General features: G+C 35.4%; 1 protein-coding gene across 1 annotated transcript in view; it reads right to left on the reverse strand.

Annotated features, from left to right (window-relative positions):
- Positions 1-1,626: 1,626 nt before the first annotated feature.
- The window catches only part of LOC136821680 (maestro heat-like repeat-containing protein family member 1), a 67,958-nt gene continuing 56,624 nt past the window's right edge, over positions 1,627-12,960 (reverse strand). The window contains exons 37-41 of the mRNA XM_067077892.1: positions 12,065-12,217; positions 10,314-10,448; positions 3,959-4,127; positions 3,120-3,243; positions 1,627-2,438 (exon numbers count right to left, since the gene is read on the reverse strand). Of these exons, the coding sequence (XP_066933993.1) occupies positions 3,161-3,243; positions 3,959-4,127; positions 10,314-10,448; positions 12,065-12,217 (540 nt within the window). The 3' untranslated portion in view covers positions 1,627-2,438; positions 3,120-3,160. The remainder of the gene's footprint in view (positions 2,439-3,119; positions 3,244-3,958; positions 4,128-10,313; positions 10,449-12,064; positions 12,218-12,960) is intronic.

Genomic DNA, 12,960 nt, shown 5'->3' on the forward strand with positions numbered 1-12,960 from the left:
ACGGGTTGCAAAATTATACCAATGCAGTCAAAACATGTGATTACTCGAAAAAGTTCACGTGATTTTATTCCCATGTTACTTGCTTTACAGCTTACAGCTGATAATTTTATCAGTGTTAATAAATTCGAACCAATCAGAAATAAATGTCATGTAACAAGCGCATAAGAATTTCGAGTAAAAGCGTGATTTGTCTTCAGACTTTAATTTTGCAACCTGTGTATTACAGACAGACGTACTTTGACCCTGAAAATTTGAGACCAAATCTCCCATTGGCGCTAGGTTTGTGGTAATGTAGTCAAGAACATTATTAAAATATAGTTATCAGGGCAGAAAAAAAGAGACTGCTTGACAGCAAGGAATCAACGTGTAAGTTTCTGCTGAACAGTGTACAGCAAACCCTCTCTAATTCGAACCTCTATTATTCGAATCTTCCTGTAATTCGAACTTAAACATTGGTCACTTGAGCTGGAAAATCACTTACAAATTCTTTAGGCGTACAAACTTTCGCGAGCAGAAACTTCCGCGATTTTCGCGAATTTTGGCCTTTTTCGCAAAAGTAAATATCTTTGAAAATTCTTGAGAAGGTAATTCGCGAAAGTTTATGCTCGCGAAAAAAAATATGAAACCGAAAACCTGAATTTTCTACAAAAAATATACCTCATTCGCGAAGGTTTATGCTCGCGAAATTTTTTTTTTGTCAAATTCGCGAAAGTAAATGTCGTAGATTTCGCAATTTTTTGACCACGCGAAAGTTTCTGCTCGCGAAAGTTTTTACGCCTAAAGTATCTTCGTAATTCGAATCGAGAACCGTTGAAAATCGAATTAGAGAGAGGCAACTGTATAAATTATGTCCAGTCAAAAATGGAGAAAAATGTCCTATATATTCAATATGTACATATTCATTATGACGGATCTATTTAAAAATTTAAATTGATCCCTTTAGTAAAAATCCCGAGGCAAAGCTACCGAAATTCCTAAAAGTTATGACATTAAAGCCATTATGCCATAATATCTATTAAAGTAATCTGTCCCAGAGAGATGCTCATTGAAAGTGATCAAATTAAATAATCCAGGAGCAAAAAAATAAAAACTATTCTAAAAAATTATATAAATTAATGTTTTTATTGTTCTAAATTGTTATCAAAAGAAAAAAAAGAAAAAAAATACGAAAAAATATATTCAATAATAAATCTTATGTATAAAATGTTGAGCATTTTGAGCATTTTATTTTATTGACCATAACAACGACAAAGATATTAAGATTTATTATATATTTAAGATTAACAAGAAGTCAAGATGACGCCATATTTTTTAACGGAAGCACTCGAGAAAAGCCAGATTTTGACCTCCGTGTTTCTATTTATAGTAACAGAGAGGGTTGAAATCCCGGCTTTTTTCGGGTGTTTCCGCTAGAAAAATGACTTACGCATATCAAGAATAGGGGGCCTTTTAGCACTTGCAATTTAGGTTCTCATCGAAATTTGAATAATTTTGAAGTCTTTATCTATATTCCTTTTAACAGCTGTTTCAGGTTTTAAGGCTTAATTTTGATTTATCAAAGATGAAAATAAATTCGCCCCATAAAATCTATATTCCTAAGCAAAAAAAAACTCTTTGGACCATACATCATGTTCAATAATTATATTTATCTACTGAAAATAGAACGTTAAGAAAACCAAACTGAACTCTCCAAAAGCCTCTTGATGTAATAACAATATATTCTGATAAATGAAAATAAACTTTTTCCATAGCACGATTTGTTCTGTAAGGTGTATGTATTTTATTAAATTAAAAAAAAATCTTTCAAAATTGGAGTGAACGCAAAATTACTTTAATCGCATTCATTAATCTTCGCGAGGATTTAATTTCGCGAGCAAAAAAAAAAATCGTGAATTTATTGTCCAGAATCAGTAAAATTTCGCGTACAGTCTTATTTTTGCGAAAAACAGCAAAAATTTGCAAACAAAAACGAAATGAATCTCGCGAAACTTCATTCCAATAAAATGTATATAACTTACAGTTTGTAGGAAAACCTTTTGAAAATTTTGGTTTTCGACTTAGCTAGAAGAACATGACTTATTTTAGCTTGTATTAGTTATTGGTTAAAAACAATGCCAAATATTGAAAGTGAAATAATATTACGAAATTCTAAAACAAAAAAGAATTTTCAAAAATTTTCAAATAATTTATTATCTTTTTACTTTTTTGTTGTTTTTTATGTAATTTATTAATTTAATTATGAAATGTAATTTTTTGTGTTCTAAAACTAAATTCTGTATAAAAAAATTGTAAAAAGCCTTCTAATTGGTAATTGTGTATCTACTACATACCAAACTGCCGCCATATTGAATCCCCAGAAAAATCACCATGACAACATACCAACATAATTACAATGACATCCAAAAATGACAAGAATAAACTCCAACAAAGGGAGGACTCTGTTTATTAAGAAAAAGAAAATTTAAGTATAGTTTGGCTTGTTTGGTTACGTTTTCTATAAGAACATCCAAAATATCTAAACCGTCTGATGTTCTTAACTTTTTGAACTTAAAGCCTGAAGATATTCTTAAAATTTTCTTAATTTGACCATTTTGTGAGCATTTTTGTTCATTTTTCTAAGAAATAGGGTGCTTTTGAGTCCGCAGATCCTTAAAATGTTCTTGAATTGTTTTTAATATTTTGGTGATTGAAGCCTATTAAAATGTTCTTAACTTATTCTTAATATTTTGGCCATCGAAGCCTTATGTTCTTACAAAGTTGTTCTTATAAAAAAAAACGTTTAGGCACCCAGGAATGCAGACAATGATGGGAGATGAAAAGGAATTATGGCTTAAAAAATTCTCCTGCACATAGGGCATATTCATCCCAGCAACCTTCTAAAAATTACTGAAAGAATTCTCCAGGATAACTCGAAAAAAGTCTTATTTGAAAAATATCAATACAATTGACTCTCGCTAATTCGAACTCGAACGGGGAATCTCATGTGTTCGAATAACAGAGTGACTCGAATTATAGAACGTATTTTGACTAGGTTTCTCCCTGACGGAAACTGACAATAAGTTCGTATTATAGAAAGATCCAAATAAGCGAGAGTTCGACTGTAAAACGAAAGTGGTTACCACTTTTGATTGGCTGTTTTCAGTCACGTGACCTCATCATTTCAATAATCATACAGGAGGCTCATGGCTTCAGCTGCTTTCGAACGAACTTTACCAGACGGATCTTTTAACAACACCACCAATGCTAAACAGTGAGTAAATTAAGAAAGTATATTCATCTGATGGCTGTCGGAGGAGCAGGGCGAGAGAAAGTCTTTACCCTTTTCTATTTGCGCTAGACCTGAGAGGTAACTCACTCTCAGTTCCCAGTGACTTACCACCTAGATCAGATTACCCAATCGAACCCACAACTCTTGGATTGTAAGGCGAATGCACTACCGACTGAGCTAACTGGCCGATTTTAAACAAGTAGAAATAAACTGACTTGTTAAAGTATAGTACAAGGGATAATAGTCCGAACTAGTATTTTCGCCGGCTCTGAGGTAAATTCCTCGGTAATCGTACAAGCTATGAAATGTTCGAACAATAGAGAGTCAGAATAAGATAAGACCCTAGGGGTTACAAGTCAAGGACAGATCACAGATAGTGTATAGAGACGGTGGTACAGGAGTCTGTGCGCCTTTCAGCGTCAACCGGAAATAGACTAAACCTTCGGGGATTCATTTAGGGGAAACCTTTATCGGTCTTCAAAAATCTCAGAACCGACCCACAATAAAGTATACCTTATCGGGGAAAACTTCGTCGGGGAAAAGTGACGAAATTTTGGCCAAGTAACGAATATTTTCCCCCGGCCTTAATGCGTTTACCAACTACCAGCAAGTGACGAATATTTTTCCCCGACGAAAATTTTCCCCGACAAAGTTTTCCCCGATAAGGTATTAGAATTTCGGACGACTCACCGTTGCACACATGCGCTGTAGAAACAATTTCACGTTGACTGCTTTTCAAATTTCCGAGTAAGAAACCAACGAAGAGAGCGGCATTGGAGCGGATATCTTCCCAATTACTTTTGAAGAACGTTACGCACCCCATGACGTAGAAATTCACTTTGTCTTCGTAATCTGTAATCTGAAGGGAGAAAATATATTTGTATCTTTGTATGTTGCGTATAGCTTTCCAACGAACTGAAACATGACCTATTTTGCTTTAGCCAAAGCTGAGAAAATGCATTTAAAGTTGGCGTAAAAAGGCATAAATGCGTATTTTCTCAGCTCTGGCCAAAGCAAAATAGGTCATGTTTGAGTTCGTTGGAAAGCTATTTTCAAGTTCTATCTTCATACTACTTTTTTTATTCATTAGGTCCTCAATAAAAATTACCGGCAACCTAAAGAATCGTTTATAAATGAGGCAAATTTAGCTGGCGAAAGAGTTGAATGTTTTGATGAACGGATAATGCTTCATTCATATCCTTCGTATGCGAGGAGAATTTCAAAGAAACAACAACATAAGAGAAAATTAAAGAGATTACATAGGTCTTATTATGGAAGAATGACTTTATTTAGATTATTGAATAATTTTCTGAGAAACTACAGACATGAAGAATTTTCGCAGAAGGAACTCAGATAATTAAACAGAGTTGGAGGTAGTAATATTTGAAGCGACTGTAGTGCAGTGGAAAAGCATCCAGCTCCGGTGTGCAAGGTCGTGGGTTCAATCCTCAGCCGGGTCATACCAAAGATTCCAAAAATGATATCTGATGCCTCTCTGCTTGATGCTCAGCAAATAAGTGAAGGATCAAAGGTAAGTGGGGAAATCTAGGAAGAAAGAGTGGCGCCCTTCCCTACCTTCGGGTAGATAGCTATCGAAAGAGGAGCCGTCGGGTCTCCTCCGACTGCGGTCGCAAACTTACTTACTTAGTAATATTTGAGTCTGCTAAATGACGTGCCCTACGTGCCCACGTGCCCTCATTTTTTGACGTGCCTTCGTGCCCTACGTGCCTTACGTGCCTTCGTGCTCGCGTGCCCAACGTGCCTACGTGCTCGCGTGCCCTCCGAAATTTTACATGCCCGACGTGCCTACGTGCTTACGTGCTTGCGTGCCCAAAATTTTGACGTGCCCTCGAATTTTGACGTGCCCTCAAGTTTTGACGTGCCCTCGAATTTTGACGTGCACTCAAGTTTTGACGTGCCCTCAAATTTTGACGTGCCCTCAAATTTTGACGTGCCCTCGAATTTTGACGTGCCCTCAAGTTTTGACGTGCCCTCGAATTTCGACGTGCCCTCGAATTTTGACGTGCCCTACCTTGATGATTCATTATCAGAAGACATTTCGTCCCTCTCCTATGAAGTCTTCTGTGAAGTTAAACTGTTCCTCGTTTTGCACACAAAAATCGCAAAAAGTCGACACAAAAGAGTAAAAATCAAAAATCACCGTATTTACTTATCATCATATTGAGTACACCACACGCTTCACAGCTTTTAATAAGATTGTCCTTGAATATATTCGCGAAAGCCATCGTTTTCGAATGTCGCTTATTTACACATAAGAATATCGTTGATTTACTATTTTCTTTTTAATTAAAAGTGCAGACACAGACAATTTGTATAAGAAAATGTGGTGTTTAAAGAAACACAAACTTTTCTTTTTGGTCAGCGGATTTAAGATTTTCAGCGTCACTGACTTTATGATGTTTTACTTAAAATGTTCTCCTTAAAGTGGAGACAACATACACCATTTTTTAATACAAATTTCCAAAAAATTTGGCATCGAATTAAAAAAGTTTTTATATAGGGAAACAAAAAACTATGAGACTGTCTTTGTGCAAAATTTCAAGTTGTATTTCAATGTGATGCTTAAGATTTGAAGGGATTTCTAATGCCACACCTCTATTAAAATTTTAAAAAATTCCTTCCTATTTCAGAAAGTTCTTATAATTGCTCCGGCCTAGGAGCCTTAAATTCTCTCTCGTCCGACGACGACGACAACGACGGTCAAGACATTTTTTTTGTTTATCTAATCCGATGATCTATTCCGATTTAATAAAAACGGATTATCTGGATTTCGATAATATTGCGAAAGTATTTAGAAAAAGGGAAAAAGATGGCTGCCGAAAGTGGGCTTAGCTGCAAATCTCAGTGAAAGATAGTGATCATTTTCATCATTATTCATGATGTTTTGGACATGATTTATGAGAAGTTTGATGCATACTGGTCTAACAATGTGGAAAGACTTTGGAGAAATTTTGGCAATGAATCGTCAGCTGCTCGAGTGCTTAAATCTTGCATATGGCTAACTTCTCTAGCTAGTTTTATGGACGCACAAAAAAAACCATAAAACTCTGTAACTTAACAATGGAATGAAACTTTTAAACACACATCCATTGGAATTCGAAAGAGAATACTAAAATTACAACATTACAGTCAAATTTGAAAACGATCTGTGCAGTTTTTGTGGTGTTATGTTGTATGTGTATGGCTGGCTGAAAATGATCCTGACTGGGCGACCGTTCCTTTTTATTTTTCAAACCCGACACAGATTTTTTACAAACATATCACTATGAGAATTCAGTAAAGGATACTAAAACACAATTCCTGTGTAAATTTGAACAAGATTGGAGAAATTTTCACAGTATTATGGCTTAAAATGATCGTTTTTGGAATTTGTCGTAATTTCGTCATGGCTGGTGACCGTTCCTTTTGATTTTTCAAACCCGACACAGATTTTTTACAAACATATCACTATGAGAATTCAGTAAAGGATGCACAAAAGCAATTCCTGTGTAAATTTGAACAAGATTGGAGGAATTTTCACAGTGTTATGGCTGAAAATGATCGTTTTTGGACTTCGTCGTAATTTCATCGCGGCTGGAGACCGTTCCTTTGATTTTTCAAACCCGACACAGATTTTTTACAAACATATCACTATGAGAATTCAGTAAAGGATACTAAAACACAATTCCTGTGTAAATTTGAACAAGATCGGAGAGATTTTCACAGTGTTATAACTGAAAATGATATTTTTTGGACTTCGTCGTAATTTCATTGGCTGGGGCGACCGTTCCTTTTTGAAGATTTTTCAAACCCGAAACAGGTTTTTTTCCAAATATACCACTATTTATTACATACACACTATTGTACCATTTTATTTGGTTTATCCTACTCCCTCAAGTATTATCCCACAGAAAAAATATGCTTAAGCTAAAAGCCCGTGACCTCTTATTTAGGCTTTTTTTCTCCCGAAATTTTATCTGGACAATCAAATCAAGAACTTGGAGATATTGACTTCTAAATGTTTATCTCCTTTAGCTCCAATTTTGAACTTTTTAGTCGAGGATGAGTGGGCGGGGGTGGGGTTGGTTCTTTAGGCAAGAAAGTGCATGTGTAATCACTTAGAAGAGCTAAACTTCCACCTGTTTTTTTTATTCGTTAAGATTATTTCTCATACTCGCTCTGCAATAGAATTATTACTGGGCTTTCTGATCTTATTTGATTAGCAGTTTGTGGGCAACGTTCTAACACAACTAACTCAACAAAATCATCTTTCACATCTTTTAATCTTTTAAGCCGGAGCTTCCAGCGCAGCTGGTTTATTAACACTATATCCCCTAACTTGAAATAAAACGAGAGCCAGCTGATAAAAAGTAAATAGCATGTGTCTCACATATTTTCTCTTTTTTTCAACCAATCAGAAAAGTTCTTTATTTAGTTTTGGTTGATTCGAAGTAATGCTTAACCATCTCCTTCAGTGTTTCTTGCTAATTCTTTTATAAGCAGACATCAAAACATCTTCTTCGTATTTTTTTCTTCCAACTTTAAAACCCCAACCTAGTGTAGTGTATAATTTATCATAGTGAAAATACTGTTGTTAATTTTGACAATACGTTAAAATTTGAGGGCACGTCGAAATTTGAGGGCACGCCGAAATTTTAGGGCACGTCGAAATTGGAGGGCACGTCAAAATTCGAGGACACGTCAAAATTTGAGGGCACGCCAAAATTTGAGAGCACGTCGAAATTCGAGGGCACGTCAAAACTTGAGGGCACGTCAAAATTTGAGGGCACGTTAAAACTTGAGGGCACGTCAAAACTTTGGGCACGTAAGCACGTAGGCACATCGGGCACGTAAAATTTCGGAGGGCACGCGAGCACGTAGTTACGTTGGGCACGTAAGGCACGCGAGCACGAAGGCACGTAAGGCACGTAGGGCACGAAGGCACATCAAAAAAATGAGGGCACGTGGGCACGTAGGGCACGTCATTTAGCAGACTCGTAATATTTAGATTGACTTTGACTTACAATGAGCCTGGACAAATCATTCAGAATTAGTAATATTTAGATTGACTTTGACTTACAATGAGCCTGGACAAATCATTCAGAATTAGTAATATTTAGATTGACTTTGACTTACAATCAGCCTGGACAAATCATTCATGACTTAGTAATATTTAGATTGACTTTGACTTACAATCAGCCTGGACAAATCATTCAGACTTAGTAATATTTAGATTGCATTTGACTTACAATGAGCCTGGACAAATCATTCAGAATTAGTAATATTTAGATTGACTTTGACTTACAATGAGCCTGGACAAATCATTCAGACTTAGTAATATTTAGATTGACTTTGACTTACAATGAGCCTGGACAAATCATTCAGAATTAGTAATATTTAGATTGCATTTGACTTACAATCAGCCTGGATAAATCATTCAGAATTAGTAATATTTAGATCAACTTTGACTTACAATAAGCCTGGACAAATCATTCAGACTTAGTAATATTCAGATTGACTTTGACTTACAATCAGCCTGGATAAATCATTCAGAATTAGTAATATTTATATTGACTTTGACTTACAATCAGCCTGGATAAATCATTCAGAATTAGTAATATTTAGATTGACTTTGACTTACAATCAGCCTGAACAAATCATTCAGACTTAGTAATATTCAGATTGACTTTGACTTACAATCAGCCTGGATAAATCATTCAGAATTAGTAATATTTATATTGACTTTGACTTACAATCAGCCTGGACAAATCATTCAGACTTAGTAATATTTAGATTGCATTTGACTTACAATCAGCCTGGATAAATCATTCATGACTTAGTAATATTTAGATTGCATTTGACTTACAATAAGCCTGGATAAATCATTCAGACTTAGTAATATTTAGATTGCATTTGACTTACAATCAGCCTGGATAAATCATTCAGACTTAGTAATATTTAGATTGCATTTGACTTACAATAAGCCTGGATAAATCATTCAGAATTAGTAATATTTAGATTGCATTTGACTTACAATCAGCCTGGATAAATCATTCAGAATTAGTAATATTTAGATCAACTTTGACTTACAATAAGCCTGGACAAATCATTCAGAATTAGTAATATTTAAATTGACTTTGACTTACAATAAGCCTGGACAAATCATTCATAATTAGTAATATTTAGATTGACTTTGACTTACAATCAGCCTGGACAAATCATTCATGACTTAGTAATATTTAGATTGACTTTGACTTACAATAAGCCTGGACAAATCATTCAGAATTAGTAATATTTAGATTGACTTTGACTTACAATCAGCCTGGACAAATCATTCAGAATTAGTAATATTTAGATTGACTCTGACTTACAATGAGCCTGGACAAATCATTCATGAATTAGTAATATTTAGATTGACTTTGACTTACAATCAGCCTGGACAAATCATTCATGACTTAGTAATATTTAAATTGACTTTGACTTACAATCAGCCTGGACAAATCATTCAGACTTAGTAATATTTAGATTGCATTTGACTTACAATCAGCCTGGACAAATCATTCAGAATTAGTAATATTTAGATTGCATTTGACTTACAATCAGCCTGGACAAATCATTCAGAATTAGTAATATTTAGATTGACTTTGACTTACAATCAGCCTGGACAAATCATTCAGACTTAGTAATATTTAGATTGACTTTGACTTACAATCAGCCTGGACAAATCATTCAGACTTAGTAATATTTAGATTGCATTTGACTTACAATCAGCCTGGACAAATCATTCAGAATTAGTAATATTTAGATTGCATTTGACTTACAATCAGCCTGGACAAATCATTCAGAATTAGTAATATTTAGATTGACTTTGACTTACAATCAGCCTGGACAAATCATTCAGACTTAGTAATATTTAGATTGACTTTGACTTACAATAAGCCTGGACAAATCATTCAGAATTAGTAATATTTAAATTGACTTTGACTTACAATCAGCCTGGACAAATCATTCAGAATTAGTAATATTTAGATTGCATTTGACTTACAATGAGCCTGGACAAATCATTCATGAATTCGCCATAATGCAAATGACCTCCATCAAGTAGATGTTTTTGAAACATGTCGTTAATTGATGTGGACCCAATGCGTGGACCCAACAGCCGCAAGGCGGTCTTACAAGACTAAAATTGAAAATAAAATAATAAAGGACTTAATTGAGGGAATGGCAGTTGGTGCAATAAAGGACGAGATATTTCGTTATTCTCGGTTACCCAAGGTTCAACTCCTAATCTTAGGCTTCAGTCTTCAGCTTATCGCTCCACTTCGCACCTTTTACTTTCTTTTTGCCATTTCTCTCTAATAGAGTTAGATATAGATAGAGTCGACATTCGATATCTTCAGCGGAAAGGAACATTGGCATGAGTAGGGATTCAAAATGGGAACTCCTGGTTTCAAGCGTTGGCTCCTAGACTACTGTGGCCATCACTCCTCGAAAAAAAGTTATTGCAAGTTCTGTTTTTGTTATGGGTTTCATGGTGTACATCTGGTTTCGAATTACAGACTGTTATGGTAAAAGTTTCTGGCTTGAAATTTCTTTAGATAGCAGTACTTCATTTGTTCTCTGTCAAACTTAAAAAGGATTTCAGTATTCCATGAATCCATTAGATGATACGGAGGGGCTGACAAGTTTTTGAGAGCCGATTTGAAAATAAGGTTATATGTTCAAGGGATATTCTTTACCAATTCGGCCGAGAGCACAACGTTCAAATAACGTTATATGAACGTTATAGAGACGTTACAGGAACGTTATAGAGACGTCGTAGGAACGTTATATGAACGTTAAAGGGGTGTTACCTGAACGTTATCATGGTGGCCAGCACTTCTTTTTTAACAAATTCAAGGGTTTCAAGGGTCATTTTTTACTAATTTTCAAGGGTTTCAAGTGATTTCCACCCAAGATTTTCAAGGGTTTTTAGGGTTTTGAAGTCGATCTTTGCTAGATTTCAAGGATTTCAAGGAAATCTGTCGACAATATAGGAAAAAGGTTGAATTTTGGACTCCCTAGTTGTTGAATCCCCAACCTCCTGAAAATGCATAAAATACCTCTAAAACGTTTTCTTTAACAAAATTATAAAAACCTTGACATCTTTCTAACAAATCAATCTTTTCAATCCCCTTGATTTTGAACAGAACTTTAAAGACATTCATCAGCAGACATTTTCTTTATAGTTGTGATAAAGGAGGGCCCACTATAGTTGGACCCGACCGAGAAAATTTTTGATTTCCAAAGCTTTAGATTGGCTGAAAATGAACACAAATCAGAAGATAGTATCAATTTTACAACCACCCATTCTATCATCCAGACTTGCCGATCTCATACGATTCCAGTGGCACTTAACAGGTTAAAGGATAAACCCGTTAAGAATGAACGTGGAATAATTCCTTGAATCACAGGGGTTCCAAAAGTATGTTTTCTCATCTAATTCGCTGATGTTTGTATCCCACGCACTGGGAAAAATTTTGTATTTCTGAAAGTTAAAATGGCTGAAAATGGCCTTAAAATTTGAAATTTCAAGGGTTTCAAGGATAAAGATCTTGCATTTCAAGGGTCCCCAAAATAATATTGATTTTTCAAGGGTTTCAAGGAAATTTCCAAGGGCAGGAAAAAAATCAAGGGTGTTTCAAGGGTTTCAAGGAATTCAAGGGTCGCTGACCACCATGGTTATATGAACGTTACAGAGACGTTTATGAAACTTATAGGGACGTCTAGGAGTGTTGTTTAAACGTGGACACTCACCTTCGACACTTCATTGTCTTCGTTTAAATGCAACAAAATGCTGACAAAGTTGGTGTGAATCTGTTCCAGGAAGGAAGATTCTGAAGCTCCGTGTCCAAAACGTGATAAATTACCGAACAATTCAATGGCTGCCGCTCGCACTGCCGCCGTTTCCTTCGGAAAAAAAAATATAACAATAATTCATTGTAGAATAGATAGGTTCAATGTTCGTCTGTATGACAAATTCAGTTATCAAACAATTTGATCGAAAACACCACTATTTCGCACTAATTGCTGTTTATGAGCCAACACGAAACACATTTTACAGAGTTTACAGTCTACTACTTTAACTATACCACCAGTTATAAATCGAACCTCCATAACTCGAGCCTCCATAACTCGAACCTCCATAACTCGAACTTCCATAACTCGAACCTCCATAACTCGAACTTCCATAATTCAAATTTCCTTAACTCAAACCTCCATAACTCGAACTTCCTTAACTCGAACCTCCATAAATCGAACCTCCATAACTCGAACTTCCATAACTCGAACCTCCATAACTCGAACTTCCATAATTCAAATTTCCTTAACTCGAACCTCCATAACTCGAACTTCCTTAACTCGAACCTCCATAAATCGATACCGACAACTCGAACTTCCATAATTGAACATCAATAACTCCTTGACTCGAATGATTTCGCATTAAATCCAAGGTACAATCATTTCAAGAGTTGTATATAAAACGTTTTATATAGCCATTTTACAAAATTGTCTTTCCATGTCCTTCGTATACTTACATTTGGTTTCCTAGCATGTTGAACTACCTTATCGGCCTTTTTGCTCCGGCCCTTGCTAGCGTTATTTCTGTAATAACGGCCGGCTTAAAGGGACATTAAAGTACTCACGAAATTTGT

Source organism: Clytia hemisphaerica, unplaced genomic scaffold (assembly GCF_902728285.1).
Source record: "Clytia hemisphaerica strain Z4C2 unplaced genomic scaffold, Clytia hemisphaerica genome assembly, whole genome shotgun sequence".
Lineage (NCBI taxonomy): Eukaryota > Metazoa > Cnidaria > Hydrozoa > Leptothecata > Clytiidae > Clytia > Clytia hemisphaerica.